General features: G+C 42.8%; 2 protein-coding genes across 3 annotated transcripts in view; one reads left to right on the top strand and one right to left on the bottom strand.

Annotated features, from left to right (window-relative positions):
• The window catches only part of PRICKLE4 (prickle planar cell polarity protein 4), a 107,901-nt gene that overhangs the window by 17,882 nt on the left and 65,679 nt on the right, over window positions 1-24,340 (top strand). The window contains exons 2-3 of one of the 2 annotated variants that reach the window (XM_073666748.1): window positions 5,160-5,287; window positions 10,565-10,663. In XM_073666748.1, the coding sequence (XP_073522849.1) occupies window positions 5,174-5,287; window positions 10,565-10,663 (213 nt within the window). In that variant the 5' untranslated portion in view covers window positions 5,160-5,173. Of the gene's footprint in view, window positions 1-5,156; window positions 5,288-10,564; window positions 10,664-24,340 lie in introns of both variants that reach the window. The other variant, XM_073666747.1, reaches the window with a different exon arrangement.
• Window positions 1-24,340, bottom strand: part of LOC141223046 (gastricsin-like) — a 488,086-nt gene that overhangs the window by 429,025 nt on the left and 34,721 nt on the right. The window lies entirely within an intron of this gene.

The raw sequence follows: 24,340 nt of genomic DNA, 5'->3' as shown, positions 1-24,340 counted from the left end.
GTCGCGGCCAGCGACTGCTCAGCAAAGCGGTGTTTAAATTTGGGGCCAATATCGCTGATTAGTCGCGACCAATCAGCAGAGCAGGGTTTAAATTTGGCGCCAATATCGCTGATTGGTCGCTGCCGGTGGTCGCAACCAATCAGCAGAGCGGTGTTTAAATTTGGCGCCAAAATCGCTGATTGGTCGTGGCCGCCGGCTAATCAGCGAATCGTATTGGTGAGGAGCGGGGAGCGGCGCTGCAGCAGATGACCGGCTGCTCGCAGCAGAAGTATTCTGACCGGTGGCGCCGCTTCCCGGTCCTCCTTTCTCACCGACGGTAGCCGCATGGAGGTCAATGACGCCGCCGGTCGGGGTACTTCTGCTGCGAGCAGCCAGGAAATGACCGGCTAGCGCCGGTCATCTCCCGGCTGCATCACCGCTGACCTCCGTGTTGCAGATGAGCCACTAACGGCCGCCATCTTTTTCTGAAATCCGGACCGAAGAGCGTGTTTAAATTTGGCGCCAAAGTCGCTGATTGACCAATCAGCGAATCATATTAGTGAGGACCGGGGAGCGGGGCTGACTCTGCGGGTACTTCCACTGCGAGCAGCCGGGAGATAACTGGCTGCTCGCAGCAGAAGTATCCCGACTGGCGGCGCCGCTCCCCGTTCCTCCCTTCACACTTGCTGCATGGAGGTCAGCTGCACCGCCGGTCGGGGTCCTTCTGTTGCGAGCAGCCGGGAGATGACCGGCTAGCGCCGTTCATCTCCCGGCTGCATCGCCGCTGACCTCCGTGCTGCAGATGAGCCACTAACGGCCGCCATCTTTTTCTGAAATCCCGCGTCGCTGATTGGCCGCGGCCGGACCAATCAGCGACGCGGGATTTCCTGGACAGAAGGACAGACAGACGGGATAAGACGATTATATATATTAGATAAGAAATCAGGTAGGGGGCAAACACTTTTTCACACTATTGTAGATACTGAAACACCTTCCTGGAGAGTGGTCTTCACTTGGGTGGATGTTATGAAGGGGTTTTTCTTCACAATGGAAAGGATTTTGCCAGCTTCCACCATTTTATGAAGAATGTACCAAACTGTTGATTTGGCCACTAACATTTCTGCTATCTCTCTGATATATTGATGTATCCTGAATATGTTTTGGTAAACAGCTAAAATGCCTAAACTTGTGTCACTGTCCAAATATTTCTGGACCTAACTGTATGTACATATAATGGCAAAAAAATAAATAAAAAAAGAATATATTATTAAAGGGAACCTGTCACCAGGCTCTTAATCTGCAGGTTAATGGCATTATAATAATAATAATAAAAAATCCTATAAAAAGAAGGAAATACCAAAAGTAAGCTCACAGTAAGCCCTAAATACCAAACAATTCAAAGCGAAACCCAAGGAAAGGTATTCAAAAAGGGACAACAATAATTCAACATTATATCAAATAGCAAGAGGCACCTGGAGGAAGGTGCAAGGATACAACCTGCTTAGTACATAAATGGGAACCACAAGAGGTAAGCTGCCAACCCAAGGTATGTGTGGAGAGCCACCACGCGTATCGCCACACGCAGACGGCTTCGTCAGGGAAAAGTCAGAGGGGGCCCCCCTAGACAGCAGTACTGAACGCATGCATGCTCATTAAATCTTGGTATTTTTCAGCTGTCATGCATGAGCTACCTGTCCTGGGAACGCCCTCACCATCCCTGTTGGCTGCCACATGCTTTTTTCGCTCTTTTGCCACTAGCCTATTCAGGTTACTTTTCTGTCTACGGCACCTGGCACCGCTCCCCTCATCCATATCACTGTGGTCACATGACTTGTGTCTACGGCTCCTGTCCATCTATGGCATTTGGCTCCGCCTCCCATATCCACATGATTGCAGTCATATGATCGCGCCTACTTCCGGTCCTCCGACGCCCGCTGCCTCCAGTGTCTCCACCAGTGAGCACTTTATCTAATTAAGGCATACATAAATACACCTTGAGCATGATATGGGATTCACTTTCCCCTGACGAACCCATCTGCGTGCAGCGATACTCGTGGGGTCTCTCGACACATGGCAGCTTACCTCTTGTTGTTCCCATTTATGTACTTAGCAGGTTGTATCCTTGCACCTTCTACCAGGTGCCTTTTGCTATTTGGGGCCTTTTTGTTGGCTAGATTGGGGTACTCCTTATTTTGCTCCATATGGTGTTCATACCACATACAGATTAGGACCCTTCTTGATACTGGGGCTACTGTGCACCACACATATGAAATATACAACTCTTGTGTCCTATGACTGTGATCATATTCCATTGACTTGGTCTGGGGTGGTCTTTGTATTAATTAATGTGATATCTGTATAGGCTATACAATTTCAAATATCTACTTTTTAATGGCCATCAACTGTGCAACAGATCACATGTACTTTTGTTATTTATTTATTTTTATTGCTGTGTGGTGCATAGGTTGCTGCCTCTATTGATATTATTATATTTACCCCGGGATATACAGTACAGACCAAAAGTTTGGACACACCTTCTCATTTAAAGATTTTTCTGTATTTTCATGACTTTGAGAATTGTACATTCACACTGAAAGCATCAAAACTATGAATTAACACATGTGGAATTATATACTTAACAAAAAAGTGTGAAACAACTGAAAATATGTCTTATATTCTAGGTTCTTGAAAGTAGCCATCTTTTGCTTTGATGACTGCTTTGCACACTCTTGGCATTCTCTTGATGAGCTTCAAGAGGTAGTCACCGGAAATGGTCTTCCAACAATCTTGAAGGAGTTCCCAGAGATGCTTAGCACTTGTTGGCCCTTTTGCATTCACTCTGCGGTCCAGCTCACCGCAAACCATCTCAATTGGGTTCAGGTCTGGTGACTGTGGAGGCCAGGTCCTCTGGCGTAGCACCCCATCACTCTCCTTCTTGGTCAAATAGCCCTTACATAGCCTGGAGGTGTGTTTGGGGTCATTGTCCTGTTGAAAAATAAATGATGGTCCAACTAAACGCAAACCGGATGGAATAGCATGCCGCTGCAAGATGCTGTGGTAGCCATGCTGGTTCAGTATGCCTTCAATTTTGAATAAATCCCCAACAGTGTCCCCAGCAAAGCACCCCTACACCATCACACCTCCTCCTCCATGCTTCACGGTGGGAACCAGGCATGTAGAGTCCATCCGTTCACCTTTTCTGCATCGCACGAAGACACAGTGGTTGGAACCAAAGATCTCAAATTTGGACTCATCAGACCAAAGAACAGATTTCCACTGGTCTAATGTCCATTCCTTGTGTTCTTTAGCCCAAACAAGTCTCTTCTGCTTGTTGCCTGTCCTTAGCAGTGGTTTCCTAGAAGCTATTTTACCATGAAGGCCTGCTGCACAAAGTCTCCTCTTAACAGTTGTTGTAGAGATGTGTCTGCTGCTAGATCTCTGTGTGGCATTGACCTGGTCTCTAATCTCAGCTGCTGTTAACCTGCGATTTCTGAGGCTGGTGACTCTGATAAACTTATCCTCAGAAGCAGAGGTGACTCTTGGTCTTCTTTTCCTGGGGCGGTCCTCATGTGAGCCAGTTTCTTTGTAGCGCTTGATGGTTTTTGCAACTGCACTTGGGGACACTTTCAAAGTTTTCCCAATTTTTCGCACTGACTGACCTTCATTTCTTAAAGTAATGATGGCCACTCGTTTTTCTTTACTTAGCTGCTTTTTTCTTGCCATAATACAAATTCTAACAGTCCATTCAGTAGGACTATCAGCTGTGTATCCACTAGACTTCTGCACAACACAACTGATGGACCCAACCCCATTTATAAGGCAAGAAATCCCACTTATTAAACCTGACAGGGCACACCTGTGAAGTGAAAACCATTTCTGGTGACTACCTCTTGAAGCTCATCAAGAGAATGCCAAGAGTGTGCAAAGCAGCCATCAAACCCAAAGGTGGCTACTTTGAAGAACCTAGAATATAAGACATATTTTCAGTAGTTTCACACTTTTTTGTTAAGTATATAATTCCACATGTGTTAATTCATAGTTTTGATGCTTTCAGTGTGAATGTACAATTTTCATAGTCAGGAAAATACAGAAAAATCTTTAAATGAGAAGGTGTGTCCAAACTTTTGGTCTGTACTGTATATATACCATTGCTTGATTTTTAAGTGTTTTTAATCTCCCCTGTTCCCTTGTGCTTAATAAAATTATATATTTTTGTATTATTACCTACTGTATATATCAGGTGTGCACATCCTTATGTGGTGCTTTTTCCTCCCCTTCAATATATAGTCCCACAAAGGGACTGAAACATGTGACCCCCTGGATCGCATAGATAATGCACTGTATTGAATACATTTAGATTTTTCTTTTTGTTTGTTCGCTTTGTATTTTGTTAATTGATAACAGTGAACTATTAACACTTACAGTGCCTGCAAAAAAATCTTTACAAATTCAACGAAACCACAAAATCTTAACGTTCAAGTGTTTTATTGCGGATATTTCGTTACAATTAGTATTTTAATTAATTAGTATTGATATTTACATTTTATTAAGCCAGTTTTGCTATTATATAGTTTTTGATTATCTCCTTCATTGTGTGCACTTTTAAGAAGTGAAATCATGATGCGGATTTCACACGTAAAGTTTTTTTTTACCGCACAAATGTAAAGATTTTTTTTGCCGGCACTGTATTTTTTGAAAGCATTCTTACTTTGCAGATTTTTTTCCACACCTGCCTAAAAATTTAGCACAGCAATATATATAGAAAAGTATGTATACATAAATATATACTTTCTTTTTATAGGACATATCCATCACAAATTTCACTTCCTGCATAGCACCCAAAACCTGTTCAGCAACCAGTTATGTTATCTGTATTAATATGCACAGTAATGCACAGTAATTTGAGTAAAGGCTAATAAGCTGTGTTAATTTGCATTTTAAAAGAGTGACGTGAAGTTTTTATTAGAAAATAATTGCAGTTTGATGACCCATACATACAGTATGCTGAATACATGGGCAATCTAAAAGTCCAATACATTCTCTACTAACTAATGCAATCTAGATCAGCATACAGATTAGTAAATTCTTAATACTTAAAAGGTGACAAACCACTGAATATTTTGTCTTGCAGTCTCACTCTGTTCTTGTTTGACAGACTTTTGTGATGCTTCTTTCAGTAGATGAGTGTGTCCAAATGGCACCAGAAACTCCAGACCAGACTGTTGCATCCCCGAAATCTACGGTCTCCTCTTCTGACAGTGATTCAGGCTGTGCTTTGGAAGAGTATCTTGATCTTAAGGTGAAACAGGTAATGTATAAATACCAAATTTGTTGCTTTGAACAGTAGTATAAGTTTTGCTATGAAGAAGTTTCCAGAAGTTTGATATTATTGGCCCACAATATTTGGTGGGGGCGTGGATTCCAGGACCTCCACTATAAGCAGAATTAAAGGGAAGGTGCTGTAATTTTTATTTTTATATTATCTAATCAATTATTTTAACACAAATTTAAATACACTGCATTAACATTTTTATTAATTTTATCTTCTGCTATTTTCATTTGCTGGTGTGTTAAGTGTCTGATCATGACACTTGCCTCAAATACGGCAGCCTCTGAGCATAGACTGCGGTCGGTGTCTGACAGCTTCTCCTGCATTGTGGCTACCTCCACCTGTCACAGCTGTGGGCTACCTCCAGCTGCACCGCTCAGTGTTCGTGCGAGCGGTGATAGGAGGTGTCGGGATGCAAGGAGCGGAGGTCCAGGATGTGGTATCGGCGGCGAGTAAGTGGTGGTTATCAGTTTGGAATAACTAGTACAATACCAGGTGCTGAGCACCGCCGCTGTCAGCCTGCAGTGTTAGGAGCACAGCAGTGTAATCACGCTGCTGTGCTCTGAACACTGACTCCGCTTACACTGACATGGCACAACCGTGTATCTAATGCCCGTCATGTGTGATACAACCCAGAGCTGCGTATCTAATAACCATGATGCATGATACAACCCAGTCATGTATCTAATGCCCATCATGTGTGATCCAGCCCGCAGAGACTCGCATGCAATCCCAGCACGTGATATTCTGTGTATCCAATCCCAATATGTATTACACATTACACTGCATTACACTACTCTTCTCATAGAAGTGCATGGAGCGGTGTCACACGTTACACCACTGCTCCTATAGAAGTGAATGGAGCGGGGGCCACACATCTAATCCAATACTGTGCGATACACTCTGTGGAGACCTGTATCTAATCCCATTCTAATTCAAGCACGTTATACAGTCCGTATGTATGTAATCCCATCCTGTGTGATACACTCTGCTTAGCCCTGTATTTCATTCCATTATGTGATACAATACACTGAGCCCTGTATCTAATACAAGGGTGTGTCACAGTCCGTGTATATCCTCAGCGTGTGACAGTCTGCAAATGTAATGCCAGCGTGTGATACAGTCAACGTATGTAATCCCAGTTTGTCATATAGTCTACGTATAGCAGCATCAGCTAACAGAATCAAAGCTGCCAGCCATCCTCAGTGACAGTGTCCACATCTCGGTATCAGTTTGCAATCAGATCACAAATAGAATATTCAGGTCATATCAAAAACGGTTAACAGAGTAAACCCTCCAAATGTAAAAGATAACTTTTAATAGATATGGATAAAATTTCAATAGAACACATATAACAAATGCAAAAAAAGTGTCTTGGTGCAATGATCCACACGCCCAATAGTAAGGTACAGAGCCTCTAACAACTACCCCGATAAAGAGGGAAAAATTTGTAGGCTTCTTTTAACAAATCTCGCTACAAGATATAATGTTCATGTGGTTAGACCAAGTCAGCCTCATTAAAATAAGCAGGAGTATTGTAGAGAATGCATTAATCTAAATCCTTCTATAGTATTGATCAGATACACTCAAGAAAAAGCTGTGATCCCATAACTAATTGATGAGGATTCCTCACAGCAAATGCTACAGTCAGTATACTAGATACTATTTGTTTTTGTTCAAACTATTGTACTTGTTGTTTGCTATATATACCCCTTTTTCACATGTAAAGCGCCATGGAATTAATGGCGCTATAATAATAAATAATAATAATACTACTTGACCATCACTCTACATCCAAGATATAAAAATAAAAATATCTATCGAGGGTAATCAAGACCTGCAAGATAAGGATTACATATATAGCAATATAAGTGAGACCCATATTATAGTACCAGCCAAACAACTGGCTATAGTATGCATTCTACAAGGTCAATCAATCCAGTATATAACATATGAAAAACAGATACATAGGGCAGCACGGTGGCTCAGTGGTTAGCACTGCAGCCTTGCAGCACTGGGGTCCTGGATTCAAATCCCACCAAGGACAACATCTGCAAGGAGTTTGTATGTTCTCCCCATGTTTGCGTGGGTTTCCCCCAGGTTCTCCAGTTTCCTCCCACACTCCAAAGACATACAGATAGGGAATGTAGATTGTAAGCTCCAATGGGGACAGTGCCAGTAATGTCTGTAAATTGTCTGAATTGTAAAGCGCTGCAGAATATGTTGGCGCTATATAAATAAAAAGATTAATATTATTATTACTATTATATTGGATGGGTATTTCACACTAAAATCCTTGCATGATAGAAATCCTGAATAGCAACTTATCTTGCACCGATAGAATGGTCATCTCCCATGCAATTTTCATGCCCTTTAATCCGAGAGATATGTCACACAAAATAGTTAATAAATAACATTCCCCACATGTCTATGTTACATCAGCACAATTTTGGAACCCAATTTTTTTTTTGTTAGGAAGTTATAAGGGTTTCCAACAAAATTTACAAAACCATTTTTTTTTTGGGACCACATCACATTTGAAGTGACTTTGAGGGGCCTTTATGACAGAAAATACCCAAAAGTGACACCGTTCTAAAAATTGCACCCCTTCAATGTGTTCAAAATCTCATTCAAAAAGTTTATTAACGCTTCAGGTGTTTCACAGGAATTTTTGGAATGTGGAAGGAAAAAATGAACATTTAACTTTTTTCACAAAAATGTTACTTTAGACCCCAATTTTTTTCATTTTTGCAAGGGAATCAGGAAAAATGGACCTCAAAATTTGTTGTGCAATTCTTCCTGAGCAAGCCGATACCCTTTATGTGGGGGAAAACCACTGTTTGGGCACATAGCAGGGTTCGGAAGGGAAGGAGCGCCATTTGACTTTTTGAATGTAAAATTTGCTTAAATAATTAGCGGACGCCATGTTGCGTTTGGAGAGCCCCTGATGTGCCTAAACAGTGGAAACCCCCCACAAGTGATACCATTTTGGAAACTAGACCCCTCAGGGAACTTATCTAGGTGTGTGGTGAGCACCTTGAACCCCCATTTGCTTCACAGAAGTTTAGAACATTGAGCCATGAAAATACAATTTTCACATTTTTCCCACAAAAATGTTTTTCAGCCCTCAATTTTGCATTTTTATTAGGGCAACAGGGGAAATTGCACCATGCAACTTGTTGTGCAATTTGTCCTGAGTACGCCGATACCCCATATGTGGGGAAAATACAGTGTTTGGGCGCACGGCAGAGTTCAGAAGGGAAGGAGCACTGTGTGACTTTTTGAACGCAAAATTGGCTGGAATCGAGAGCGGACGCCATGTCGCGTTTGGAGAGCCCCTGATGTGCCTAAATAGTGCAAACCCCCCACAAGTGACACCATTTTGGGAACTACACCCCTCAAGGATTTTATAAAGGGGTATAGTGAACATTTTTAACCCAGAGGTACGACACAGAAATTAATAACATTAGGTCATCATATTGAATAAGTTGTCAATAGTCTTGAGTGCAAGTACTCGCTACTTGAGTTTGCATCGGGTACTCAGGTATGCACCATGTATCACGGGTGCTCGAGTGACATGCTCTAGTCTCCGCCCGCATGTTTCACGGTTGTTAGACATTAAAAAAAAAAAAACATGCGGGGATCGCTCGTGCATGGCAGGCAAAACCCTTAAGGTTTTTTTAGGCTGTATAACCGCTGCAAAACATATGGGGCGGAGACTCGAGCATGTCCCAAGAGCACCCACTAGACTCTGTGCACACTAGTCGCCATATCGTCGTCATTTTTTTTCTTTACATTTGAAAAAATCCCAACCCTAATACAACCCTAGCACAACCCTAACCCTAGAGTTTATTTTTTACGCTGTTCCTCGTGCGGTAAAAGTGATTAGACAAGTTTATTCTTCGGGTCGGTGCAATTACAGCGATACCAGATTCATATTGAGTTTTTATTATTGACAGCTGTCGCACACTTAAAAAACACGTTTTTTGCAAAGACTAGTTTTTGCATCGCCATATTTTGAGAGCTATAATTTTTTCAGATTTTGGCCGACAAGTTGACATTTTTATTGGTACCATTTTTGGGCACGTGACATTTTTTGATCGCTTTCTATTCTAATTTTTGGGAGCCAGAATAAACAAAAACCAACAACTTAGGAATAGTTTTTTTTTTGTTTTTTTTTTACGTTGCGTGTGTGGTAAAATTGATAAGGCAGCTTTATTATTCGGGTCAGTACATTTACAGCAGTACCACATTTATATCTTTTTTTTTATGTTTTGGCACTTTTACACAATAAAAAGTATTTTCTAGAAAAAAAAAATTTGTATCGCTTTATTCTGAGAGCTATAACTTTTTTATTTTTTGGCTGATTGAGCTGTATGGCGGCTTGTAGTTTGCGGGACAAGATGACATTTTCATTGGTACCATTTTTATTTACATTGCATACTTTTTGATCGCGTTTTATTCCATTTTTGTATGACGGTATGATCATTTTATCTTTTTTTTTTTTTTTTACCGTGTTCACTAAAGGGGTTAACTAGGGGGACATTTTTATAGGTCAGGTCGTTCCTGACGTTGCGATACCAAATATGTGTACTTTTATTGTTTTGTTTTTTTTCATAATTATTTATGGGTACAGTATATTTTTATTTTTGGGGGTTTTTGTTTATTTATTTTTTCACTTTCTGACACTTTTCTTACTTTTTACACATTGTCCCACTATGGGACTTTCACCTTTTTGCAGTCTAATCGGCTGCACAGGGAGAAGTTACTTTGATCGCGCACTGCATATGATCAAGGTAACTTCCTACTGTCTGGTGACCAGGATGTCGTCATGACGACATCTGGGTCACCATGACAACCACCGGGACATGGCTCAGACAGCCGGAGAGGAGGTAAGTATCGGTGCTTACTTCCCCTTGCTCCCAGAATTCTGCGATTGACTTTGATCGCAGCATTTTGGGGGTAAATGTGCGAGACCACTCCCTGCACATAGTACCAGGTGTCAGTTGTGACAATCAGCTGACACCTGGCAATGATTGCCCCGCACCACTTGTGTCAATTGTTGAGAAAAAAAAAATTTGATGACATATTCCCTTTTAAAGACTTGTTTTGTATCTGTATAAACAAAGGAGGAGCAGCATCTCTATGCAATTGTGGTACTTTATCCAGAGATGTAAAAAGTTTACCAAAGTATTTACATTAAAATGTCAGCATTGAAAGGCAAGATTTTAGCTTCCTATATTCTTGTCTCATCAGGCCCTTTCCAGCTCTTTAAAAGACCCATCGAACAATGCAGCTGAAGAACTGAAGTTTGTCCAGACTCTGCTTCATTTGCTGCCGCCACAAGACTGTGATGTAAGTTAAGTGACATGTGAATAAAAGTGCTCAATCTCGGGTTGACTAAAGGTTTTTATTACAAATCTTTATCACTAGGACCAAGATGTGTGGTGGACCCATCGTTTATTCCTAGTTTTGAAAAAGTATAACGATTGTATAATTGTATTGTTGGTAAATGTCAAATCTATTAGTAGATAATATATTTGTGGGCTACAACATTGCCAGGCACCACTAGGACTATGTGGGTCTCCTTCGTTGTCCTCTTCATTGCAGGATCTTACTTGTGGAGCAGTGGCCACTGTTCTTTGTTTAGCTGATAAGTATCTGATCACTGGGACCCACTTGAACACCAGAACACAGGGTGCAGGGTCTCCTTTCTCTCCTCATGTAATAGCAAAGTGAAGAGGAGTGTGAAGTGAGCTGCATTCATGCATGTGACCTGCTGCTTCCTTTAGGGTCTATGGGACCAGTCGAAAACTAAAATGTTTTGTTTTATGTTTGTAACCTTGGCTGTTATGCACCGCATGGACAATAGTGTTGGGGCACACCACCTTCATTGTTGAATTCAGGTTTTTCATTCAGTCCCATTAACACAGGTATGTAAGATCCATCCCATAGACATGCTTGTCTGCCTTTGCAAACATTTGGGAATTAGTAATTCTAAAGATCTTATTGAATATGAGCATTGTACTGTAATAGTATCCCATTGTTGTAAAGTCATTTAAAAAAATGTCTTCATTCTTAAATGTTCTACAATGAATTCTGCGTTGTATTATTGAAATGCAGAAGCATTTAAGAATCACACCAACTCAGCAGCAAAGTGGCAGAGTGGGGTCACAAAATGCTGAGGTGTATATCTGCCAATGCTCTACTGACTCCATGTCTACAAAGTTCCAAACCTCCCCTGGCATGAACGACAGCACAAAAACTGCACCGGTAGCCTCAAGTAGGTGTTTCCATAGCTGAGCAGCTGCATGGAAGCCTTACATCACCAAGTACAATGACATGCGTCGTTTGGAGTTGTGTAAAGCATGATGCCACTGGTCCCTAGGGGATTGTACATGTTTTCTGTGGATTGACTAATTACGCTTCTCTATCTGTCAGCCTGATGGACAAGTCTGGGTTTAGCAAATACTAGGAGAACGATACCTGCCTGACTGCATTGTGACAACTCTGAAGTTTGGCATAGAAGTGATAATTATATGGGATTGTTTTTCTGGTGTTGTGCATAACAAGACATTTTGGACAATTGTATGCTTCTTTGCGTCAATTTGTAAAATGCCTTCCATGGGAAAGCTACTTTTCTATTGGAGCAGGCTGACAGATTGGTCTGGCTTAGGGTTGAGCGAGTATGTTCTGTCCGAGTATGCTCGGGCCGAGCTCCGAGTATTTACAGCTGCTCGGTGATATGGTTGAATCACTCCCGTGTGCATGATTTGCGACTGTTTGACAGCTTTATTACATGTGAGGAATGTGTAAGAAATAGACATTCCTCACATGTAATAAAACTGTCAAACAGTCGCAAATCATGCACACGGGAGCGATTCAACCACATCACCGAGCAGCTATAAATACTCGGAGCTCGGCCCGAGCATACTCGGCGAAAGGGTTAATAGAACATACTCGCTCAACACTAGTCTGGTTACATACCCCTCTTTCAGCAGCCGTTTTATGATCAGAAGTGCTGGTCAGTTTGAGGAAAACTAACAGAGTGACCAACCCCTTTCAGACGGACTTATCTAGGTTTACTGTGTCTAGAGAATAGGCAGGGTTAGTAGATTTCCCTGTCTAAGGCTGTGTGCCCACGTAGCATTTTTCAAGCGTATATGCTGCGGAATTTCCGCAGCGTAAATGCTTGAAAAACGCATGTATATTCGCACCCCATGTTCCCCAATGGGATTCCGCAAGTTCTATGCACATGCTGCGGATTTTTCCGCAGCGTTTATGCCGCGTTCAAAAATCTGCAGCATGTCATTTAATTTTGCGTTTCCGCAAGCGGAATTGCCTTTGTCCAATGCATAAAAAACGCAAGGCAATTCCGCATGTGGAAAACGCGTGATAAACGCACGAAAAATGCGCGATAAATGCGTGCGGAATTCCGCATGCGTTTTTCCGGGAGAGGACTTGCATTTATGCAGCAGAAATTTTCTGCTTCATAAATGCAACGTGGGCACATAGCCTAAGGAAGTGCTCAGAACAATTTGAGCTAAGGTTAACACACTAAGGCCATGTGCCCACGTAGCGTTTTCGCGGCATTTTTACTGCTGCGAAAACGCTTGTAAAACAGTCTGCCATGCAAAGCAATGTGAATTCGGATGTGCTGTGCACATGATGCGCTAATTTGCGCGCCAAATTCGCATTGCATTGCAAAACGTAGCATGACCATTTCTACCGCGATTACGCTGCAAATTCGCGGCCATTGAGGAACCTTGAAACGCAGCAAACCCGCAGGTATATGTGGATTTGCTGCGTTTCAATTAAATTCAATGGCCGTGAATTTGCAGCGTAATCGTGGTGCGTGTGGTACCCGGGATGAAGAGGAGACTACAACTCCTCTTCATCCCGGCTACCACGCCGTGAAAAAAAGAAATAAAAAAAGTTAAACAAAACCTGTATATTCACCTCTCCGGCGGCTCCCGGTCTGCTCCCGGCCACGTCCTCTCTCCTTGGCGTCCCGCGGTGTACTGTCAGGACCTGCGGTGACGTCATTTAGTCACATAATGGTCATGCGACCGCTGACGTCGGCGGTCAGGTGATGGTAGCCTGACCATCAGCTGACTAAATGACGTCACCGCAGGTCCTGACAGTACACTGCGGGACGCCGAAGAGAGAGGACGCCGCCGGGAGCAGACTGGAGGAGACCGGAGAGGTGAGTATACAGGTTTTTTATTATTTTTAATATTTCAAATTCTCTTTTTTTTACTATAGATGCTGCATTTAAAGCATCAGTTGTTCACATATTATAAATCCATGCCGGTTGCATGGATTTATATTGTGTGACCAACTTGTCAAGCACTTTCCAAGTGATGCTCAAAATCGCTTGGAAAACTGCTTGAAAAAACGCATTCGAAAACGCATGTAAAAACGCTGAAAAAACGCTTCTGTCAGAAAAAACCCATGTAAATCTGCGTGCGTTTTTTTCTGCCAGAGAGAAGCAAAAACGCTCTGCATCAAATCTGCTATGTGGGCACATAGCCTGATCTTTCTGCAAAACGTTTACTTGTCTACACTAGAACCAGCTGCACAGTGATTGTTTTGACCTTTATAAATGGCAGGCTAGCAGAAACAGTATTGTTTAGTAGTAAAATCTACATACAAGTTTTCAAGTGTATAATAGGCCACAATTAACAGCAATTGTACAGATTTGAACTGTTAACGTCATATTAATAAGGATGTATATGGATTCTGTTGTACAGAAACCATTATAAACCATTTCTCATGTAATTATTTTTTTTGTATGATAGAAACCCTGCTCAAACTACATTAGATTAGATTATTTTTATCAACCAAGGTCTGACTGACCTTTCTGAAAATCTCACAAGCCCTATTCTCATAGAGCAGGGTGAGGGGCGACTGCTCTATTCAAACACCACTGTTGTGTGCAGTTCAGTGGAACAAGGGTATGGGATTCCTATTGTAGTGATTGATGTGAAACCCTAAGTGATCAGCCATTAGATAGGTGAGAAATCTCTTTTGTATGACAACCATTTTAACTTTTTCCCAACGTGTGACAAACATCTGTCTAGTGTGGGTGTATGGAATAAGCAGCTCAGGAGCTGAGCCTGCTCCATACACTGCGGGTGTCTGCTGTTTTTATAAAGCCAGCACCTACCGCTAACCCCAGCGATCGGAGCACACTAGTGTTTAACCTTTAGATGAAACTTTCAATAACTGACAAAATCTAAAACAATAAAAGCTTACACCCCCTCCTCTTCCCTTTCACTATAACAAAATAAAAAGCAAGCCACTTTGATAATGTGAACAGATGTATTTGGTGTTCGTGATGCTGACCTCTCCTCTGTGAAGCAATACCACTTCCTGGCCCATGTGGGATGCTTACTGGCCTCCCAATGTGTTGCAGCTGTGGCAGTGGCAGACTGCCTAATGCAACAAGCACTATGGACACAGCAGCTTTTTCTGACTATCTGGCTGGGGAAGCAGTAGTGGTAGTAGTGTACTGTCTGATTATAAGCAACTGTTCAGCAGTCCTGCTATGTGCACCCAGCTGTTAAATTGATTTCTCACTTGATTTAACCCTTTACCATCAAAGTCTGTTTTCATCTTCCTGACCAGGCCAGATTTTTCAACTCTGACCAGTGTCACTTTATGTGGTAAAAACTCTAAAATGCTTCAACTTACCTAGGCGATTCAAAGATTTTTTTTATTTTTTTTCATGACGTATTGTACTTCATGTTGGTGGTAAATTTGGGTCGATATGACTCGCGTTTATTTATGAAAATATCGAACATTTGACAAATTTTGAAAAATTCACAATTTTCGAACTTTAAATTTTTATGCCCTTAAAACAAATAGTCCCACTACACAAAAGACTAAAGACAGCATATTGTATATAGGTCACTTAGAGATAATTTGTTTCTTTTTTATTTTGGTCTAGCCAATTCTGTCACTCTAGGGATTGAAATACATGTGTGCACCATGTTGTACGATACATAGGTTATTTATTATAGTTGTTGTTAATAAAAGTTATGCTTTCTATGAGTCACACTACACAAAATAATTAATAAATAACATTTACCACATGTCTACTTTACATCAACATAATTTATGAAATATTTTTTGATAAACTTTTAATCCTTTTACATTTCTAACAGCCATTTTTTCCAACAAAATTTACGAAACCTTTTTTATTAGGGACCACTTCACATTTGAAGTGACTTTTGCAGGCCTATATGTCAAACACCCAAATGTGACCTTATTATAAAACTGCACCCCTCAAGGTATTCAAAACTACATCTAGAAAGTTTGTTAACCCTTAGATGCTTCACAATAATTAAAACAAAGTGGGAGGAAACAATTAAAAATTATTTTCCACAAAAATTGTTACTCTAGCCCCAAAATGTTGTTTTCATAAAGGTAATGAGAAACTGCACAACAAATTACATGGTCCATTTCTTCCTGAGTACGCCAATACCCCATACGTGGTTGGAACCTACTAGTTGGGCACATGGCAGGGCTCGGAAGGGAAGGAGCGATATATGAATTTTTGGATGCAATTTTGGCTGGAATAAATTGCTGATGCCATGTTGCATTTGAAAAGCCTCTGATGTACACAAAACAGCAGAATCCCCACCCCCCAAAAATGACTCCATTTTGGAAACTGTATCCCTCAAGGAATCAATCTAGGGATGTGATGAGCATATCGAACCCACAGGTGCTTCACAGAACTTTATTACATTGGAATGGGAAAATGAAAGATTACATTTTTTTTCCACACAAGTGTTGCTTTAGCCCCAAATTTTACCATTTTCACAAAGGTAACAGGAGAAACTGGACCCCACAATTTGTTAGCTATTACTCCTGAGTGCATCAAAACCACATATGTCATCAGAAACTACTGTTTGGACAAACATTATCAGAAAAGAGTCCGCCAAACTATATCTATATGGCACATCAAACAATAACCTATAAACCTTTCTCGGGACTCAAAATGTCCCCCAAGAAAAAGATGCGATCCATGCAGTATACTACAAATTCATCTTTAACATTAATAAAAACACATCAAATAATTGATCAATAAAAAAGCAGAATATATATACACTTGCAGCTAGGTATTCATTGAGATACTACTAAAGGTGATTATAGCTAATAGGATTATTTGTTTCATCTACACAGCCACAGTGCCCTCTTGAGGCATTTCCTGCTTTTTTATTGATCAATTATTTGATGTGTTTTTATTAATGTTAATAAAGATGAATTTGTAGTCTACTGCATGGATCACTTCTTTTTCTTGGGGAACATTTTCAGTCCTGAGAAGTTTGTTTGGGCAAGCAGCAAGGCTAGGAAGGAAAGGAGTGCCATTTGAATTTTGGGGAGCAATTTTGGCTAGAATAGATTGCAGACGCCATTTCACATTAGGAGAGCCCTTTAGAAGCCATAACAGCAAAAATCCCCAATACATTTTCAGATTCCGCTGCGGATTATCATTGCGGAAAAATCCGCAGCACTACCAATTATTTTGCGTAATCGCGGCGTTTTCGCCGCCATTGACTTGCATTGAATTGCTTAATATCTGCATGACTACATACACTAGGAGCATTTCTGCATCGTGGGCACATAGCCTAAGTCATATTTCAAGGTTCATTAAAGGGTCAATAATTTTTCCTACCTTCTCAACCCTGTTATCTTATAATTAATAATAATTTTTAAGTTGTGTTTGAAAATCAATTTTGTTAAACCCAATAAAAATTGAAAACAACAATACTGACTTTTAGGATTGCTCCTTCCAATAGGTGGCACTAGAGTTCAAGTCCTCTTCCTCCCTGAAGAGACAATTTGCATATTTAATTTCCTAGAGGAGCATGCGTGGCATTTGAGTCTCCTCATACTGGTGTTCCAGACCTGGCATGTCACTCTCCAAAAGGAGACACCTTACCCCTTAGATCTGGAAGTGTAGTGATTTTGACTCAAATGATGATTTCTAGAAACAAACAAGCCGTGGATGTTACGAAGTGAAAATTCCAAATATGCCATTCTACTGCCCCATACACTGTGCCCAGCTTGTGCTTCTGAACACAAGCAACCTATAAATTAAAGTGATCCTTTCATGTAAAATAACGCTATTAACCTTCAGATATGGGGTCAATATGCAGGTTAATAGTGTTCTGACACATGCAGTGTCCGCACTGAGAGCCCTGCTGCTGGTGTATAGAGAGCAGTGGCTGTAACCGTGCCCCTGGCACTGACTGACAGCAGGCTCTCTATACACTGAACGGTGACTGAATCCATGCCCGTGCCACCCCTGAGTGACAGAGCGAGCCTGCCTGGAGGAATAAAGTTAATTTCCTCCCAGCAGCAAGGGTCTCAGTCCGAGCACCGCAGTCCAGGCCAGAACGCTATCAACCAGTAGATAAACCCCATATCTGCAGGCTAATAGCTTAATGTTACATGACAGCTTCCCTTTAAGTGGATCTCCTTGCTACAGTAATGCCAAACATGTGAGTGCTAGCTGTGGTTTAGGCACACTGCGGGGCTCAGAAGGGAGGGGGGAATTTGTATTTGGGAGTGCAAGTTTCCCTTGATTTCTTTTGGGGGAGCTATGTGGCTTTTCGAGAGACTTTATGCTGCCAGGAACATGGACACCCCCTATATTTCTCTTAACAGATGATGGACCTGAGTGGGGATTTATTTTTTATGGGTTGAGTTGAAGCTTTTATTGATACCATTTTGAGGTACATGACATATGGATCACTCTTAAAGGGGTTTTCCCACAAACAAAAGTTCATTTTAATCAATGGCTGTGTCTGACCGTGTATGGATCATACCACATCTCCTGGGCAGGGGAGGAGGCAGAAGACAATACAGACATTACAGCCGGGGAGCGCAGAGGATTCATTTTGTGAGGTAAAACATTTCACTGCCTGTTTTTAAACAATGTTTTACCTCACAAAATGAATCCTCTATGATCCCCTGCTGTAATATCTGTATTGTCTTCTGCTTCCTCCCCTGCCCAGGAGATGTGGTATGTTCCGTACACGGTCAGACACAGCCATGGATTAATATGAACTTTTGTTTGTGGGAAAACCCCTTTAAGGCTCGGTTGACATTTATCCTGTGATTTACGCTGAGCACTTACATTGGGATTTCCATCTACATCTCTGAAATACATGATTCAGTTTAAACCCTTGACGGATCCATTCACTATAATGAGGCGGGCAGAATATCTGTGGACTCCCTCTGGCCTCTGTTCAGCGGTTTCCGTCTTTTGAGGTGCACAACGCTATGGTCGACCACACTTTTGTGTACTACTGAGAAGACTAACCCTGTCAGATCATAGGCCATACGGCATCCAGTGTGTCTCTATCTGCCTCATCACAGTGAATTTTCCGTCGGGTGGGTCGTTTAAATGACGTATTTCAGAGATTTAAGCTAAAACCCTGATGTAAGTGCTCAGCGTAGAATGCAGGATAAATGTGAACAGAGTCTTATTGCAATTTTTGAGAGGTAGAAGCCAACAGCAGTTCAAGAATTGCTTTTTTTTATGTGGTATAAATGATAAGGTGGCTTTATCCCCAAGGTCAGTACGATTACATCGAAAGCAACAATTCAGGAATCCTGTTAATATGACCCTCTGCTTTGACAGGCAATCTCTGCTGCGAGAAGCCTGAAACAAGCAAGAGAAAGTGTCAAAGAACTTTTTTGCCTGGGAGGAGGCTGATTTGGAATTAAAAGCCTCAGTGTTGTGCTAGAAATTGGAGCCTGCAAGTAGAGAAGAAAAGTAAAAGCTACAGCTGACCTTCTGCATAACCTTGCAGCTGAGAGCTTTCTCTTCTAACCATCTTAGAATGGACATTGGTAGAAATACAGAAATGGCAAAATGTGCTTTTATATCTTTTTAGTATTTTTCTGAACCATGTCGACATTCAAACCAACACTGTTTGATAATGTGATGTTGAAAGCGTAAGTTCCGAATTGCTGTCGTGTGACTGATTTGGGGCTGAGTGAAGAGAAGCCAAAGCTAAAACTACGTACACACTGATCTGACTGTGATCTGAGATGACTGGCCCTTCACTGAATAGGAGTGGCAGCTGTAACACATAGCAGGCATGCCCAAGAGAGCAAAACACTGGAAAAAACAGCAAATCAACCATTGCAAACTAGGAAGAACAAATGAATTAAAAAACAGAGAGTGCTTCCTCTGCCAAAACTGATAAATGTTTTAACCCATCAAATTCTCTTAAAAAAAAAAAAAAAGGCAATGGAAGCAGGGTTAGGATGGCATAGTTAAGCAGACAAAGGAAACAGAGGGAGCATATTAGAACAACAGCTTTTGATAAACATAGGGCGGATACTGATGATGATGAGAAAGTTGTGTCAAATATACAGTTGAAACCAGAAGGTTACATACACCTTATAAAAGACACATGCATGTTTTCCTCAATATCTGACATGAAATCAGAATAAACCTTTCCCGTTTTAGGTCAATTAGGATTACCATAATTTTTAATGTTTGCCAAATGCCAGAAAGAGAGAGAATTTTTAAGGCATTTTTATTACTTACTGCAAAGTCTAAAGTTTACATACACTAAGATTACTATGCCTTTAAATAATTCTGGACTGCCCATAAGTTGATGTCATGTGTTTGGAAGCTTCTGATTGTCCTTTTGGTAACATCTGAGTTAGAGACACACCTGTGGATGTATTTTACTGTACACCTTAAACACACTGCTTCTTTGTGTAGCATCATGGGAAAGTCTAAAGAAATCAGCCAAGATGTCAGGAAGAGAGTTGTGGATTTGCACTAGTCTGGCTCATCAGGTGCCTCGTTCATCTGTACAAACAATTATACGCAGTACAAACAAGATGGGAATGTCCAGCCATCATACCGCTCAAGAAGGAGACTGGTTCTGTGTCCCAGAGATGAACATGCTTTATTCCGACATGTGCATATCAACCCAAGGACAAAAGCAAAAGACCTTGTGAAGATAATGGCGGAAGCTGGTAAGATTGTGTCAATATCCACAGTGAATCGAGTACTGTATCAACATGGGCTGAAAGGCCACTCTGCCAGGAAGAAGCCATCACTCCAAAAAAAACATAAAAAGGCAGATTAGGGTTTGCAAATGCACACAGGAACACAGACCTTAATTTTTGGAGACATGTCCTGTGGTCTGATGAAACTAAAATTTAGCTTTTGGGGCACAATGACCATCGTTACATTTGGAGGAAAAAGGGAGAAGCTTGGTGGAAGTCTAAGAACACCATTCCAACTGTGAAACATGGCGGTGGAAGCATCATGTTGTGGGGTTGTTTTGCTGCAGGAGGGACTGGTGCCCTTCACAAAATAGACGGCATTATGAGAAAAGATTATGTATCAATACTGAAGCAACATCTCAAAACATCATCCAGGAAGTTAAAGCTTGGGGGGCAATGGGTCTTCCAAATGGACAATGACCCAAAGCATACTGCCAAAATGGTAACAAAGTGGCTTAAGGATAAAAAAGTCAATGTTTTGGACTGGCCATCACAAAGCCCTGATCTCAATCCTATTGTGAATTTATGGGCAACGCTGAAAAGGCAGGTGCGAGCAAGGCGACCTACAAACCTGGATCAGTTACACCAGTTTTGTCAGGAGGAATGGAAAACATTATCTGTCTCTCATTATTCTGACATTTGGCAAATATTATAAATGATGATAATCCTAATTGACCTAAAAAGGGAAAGGTTTATTCTGATTTCAGGTCAGATATTGAGAAAAACATACATATGTGTCTTTTTATATAGTGTATGTAAACGTCTAGTTTCAACTGTTGGTTGAATACTCTAAGTCAATAGAATGCATAAATTGTTGAATGATTAGGAATATGTCCAATAAAAATATATACAGTACAGTTTTTCTTTACTTAGCTGCTTTTTTCTTGCCATAATACAAATTCTAACAGTCTATTCAGTAGGACTATCCGCTGTGTATCCACCAGACTTCTGCACAACACAACTGATGGTCCCAACTCCATTTATAAGGCAAGAAATCCCACTTATTAAACCTGACAGGGCACACCTGTGAAGTGAAAACTATTTCCAGTGACTACCACTTGAAGCTCATCAAGAGAATGCCAAGAGTGTGCAAAGCAGTCATCAAAGCAAAAGGTGGCTACTTTGAAGAAGCTAGAATATAAGACATATTTTCAGTTGTTTCACACTTTTTTGTTAAGTATATAATTCCACATGTGTTAATTCATAGTTTTGATGCCTTCAGTGTGAATGTACAATTTTCATAGTCATGAAAATACAGAAAAATCTTTAAATGAGAAGGTGTGTCCAAACTTTTGGTCTGTACTGTATATATTTACTTTTTTTTGGTGTGGAGGTTAATGTTTGTACTTCATGAGTTGGTTGAGTGGCTAAATGGAGTAGCATCCTTTAGGGGATTCCTGTTCTTTTACTTTCTCTTCTATCTGATTCCGATATATTACAAGACTGATTTGACTTAGATTTTGTAAAGTGGCTCTGTCAGTTATCGCCTGGCAGCTCTAAAACGACTACTACAAACTAGCTAGGCGCAAGCTACTCAATTTCCCAGAGCTCTGGGGATGCCCTGGCCTTCATTGTTATACCCCTATACAGGGATCTGTGGGCAAGGGCCACAGAGTCAGCTCTTGTTCGGTGGCGCAAGAAGGATAGTCAGGTAACAGGGTCAAAACCAAGAGGGCAGCAAAGGTACAAAATAGGCAGAAAAAGCATCAATAAACAAGCCGATGTTAAAACAGGAAAGAAAGCATACAAGACAGGAGCAGAAGCCACAGCCTTACACCAGGGAAGCACATATCTGGTGTAGCGTCGGCGTCCCTGCCTCCTGCTAGGCAGGGACGCTGTTCCCCTCACCTCTCCGCTCCGTGCCCGGCTTCCTCCTCCCACTCTGCTGGCAGCGCGCGCTGCTTCCCGGCCACTGTGCTTAGGGCGCCCGCTCCCCCTCTCTTAAAGGGGCCGCGCGCGCCGTCCTAAGGAGTCCCCGGCCAATGGCCGGAGGACCTCACCATATATAAGGCACCTCCTCCAAAATGGAGGTGCCCGAGCAATGTTGTTGCAAAGCCTTCACTCTGCTTCAGCCCTCAGGTCCCGTTACCAGTTACCTGCCAGATTCCTGCTTGTTACCTGCCAGTCACCTGCCAGATTCCTGCTGGATACCTGCCTGATATCCGCTTACCTGCTTGCAAGCCTGCGGTCCGACGGTCTGCCTTCCGACACCTGTCAATCTGTCTATGGACCAGCCTGCCCGCTCACCTGGGAGCGCTCACCTGCTACCTGCCTGCTTGCCTACCTGGAGGCTCTGCCGTCACTTGCCGTGACCACCTGCCTGTCCAGAGACTCTTGCCCGCTCACCTGGGAGCGCTCACCTGCTACCTGCCTGCTAGCCTACCTGGAGGTTCTGCCGTCACTTGCCGTGACCACATGCCTGTCCAGAGACTCTTGCCCGCGCACCTGGGAGCGCTCACCTGCTACCTGTCTGCTAGCCTACCTGGAGGCTCTGCCGTCACCTGCCGTGACCACCTGCCTGTCCAGAGACTCTTGCCCGCTCACCTGGGAGCGCACACCTGCTACCTGCCTGCTAGCCTACCTGGAAGCTCTGCCGTCACTTGCCGTGACCACCTGCCCGTCCAGAGACTCTTGCCCGCTCACCTGGGAGCGTCCACCTGCTACCTGTCTGCTAGTCTACCCAGAGACTGCCCTGTCACTTGCCGTGACTTCCTGCCCTTCTACCCAGAGACTGTCCCTGTCACTTGCCGTGACTACCTGCCCGTCTTCCCTGGGAGCCACCCGCTTCCTTACAAGGACCGCCCCCTTGTATAGTTGCTCAGAGGCTCCGCCTCCCAGACCCGTTACAGTTTGCTCGGGCCATAGAACCCGGTGGCACCCAAGCTCCCTCGCTCTCGGACCTATGTCATGAACTGTCCCGTCAGAGGTCCCAACAGGAGTCCATCCTGAGTCATCTGCGGAATGTCAACTCTCGCCTGGACACTCGGACTGCTCCACCAGCAACCACCGCTAGTGTCTTGACTCGCAGCCCGGCAGCGCCGCTGCCCACCAATGCCATGGCATCCTGCCCCGGACCCCGGCTTTCTGCACCTCCTCGCTTCGGAGGCGACCCCGCTCAAGCTCGGGGCTTCATAAACCAGTGCACCCTGCACTTTGAACTCCTGTCCCACCAGTTTATCTCCGACCGGGCCAAAGTAGCCTTCATCATGTCCCATCTCACGGGGGAGGCACTGGCTTGGCTAAATCCTCTATGGGAGAGAGGAGGCCCCCTGGTGTCCAACCTGCCAGCCTTTCTCACGGCTTTCCGGAAAGTCTTCGACGAACCCGGACGGAAGACCTCATCCGCATCATCTCTGCTACGCCTCCATCTAGGAAATCTCACCGTGGGCCAATATGCCATACGGTTCCGTACCCTTGCTTCGGAGCTGGCCTGGGATAACGACGCCCTGGTGTCTGTCTTTTGGGAGGGTCTGTCTGGCCGTATTAAAGATGAACTCGCCGGTCGGGACATACCTACCACTCTCGACGACTTAATAACTCTTGCCACCCGGATTGACATCCGGTTCCAGGAACGCGCCAAAGAGGTCACCCGTGAGAGGAGGTTTCCACATCTAGCCCTTACCTTTCAGAAACCTGTCACGTCTCCCGCTACTCCCCAGGCGCACTCACCCGAGCCTATGCAGGTCGACCAGACCAAGATGGTCAAAACCCGTCAAGAGTTACTCCGAGCCGAGGGGAGCTGCTTCTACTGTGGCAGTAAGGAGCACCGGATCCGTTCCTGCCCGGAGAGGTCGGGAAACGCCTGTGTCTAGGATCGCTCAGAGAGGTCGTCCTAGACGAGAGTAAACCCTCTCCATCTCTGTTGCTGTCGGTCTCTATCATCTGCGGGGAGAACCGTTATTTTGAACTAGCCCAACTTGACTCTGGAGCTACCGGAAATCTCATTTCTCAGTCTCTGGTAGAGAAATACCGCATTCCCACCAA

This window comes from Phyllobates terribilis, unplaced genomic scaffold (genome assembly GCF_046119375.1).
Source record: "Phyllobates terribilis strain yellow unplaced genomic scaffold, ASM4611937v1 Scaffold_2__4_contigs__length_985480577, whole genome shotgun sequence".
Taxonomy (NCBI): Eukaryota; Metazoa; Chordata; class Amphibia; order Anura; family Dendrobatidae; genus Phyllobates; species Phyllobates terribilis.
Note: the sequence above shows the minus strand (reverse complement) of the source record. Positions and strands in the feature narration are given on the sequence as shown.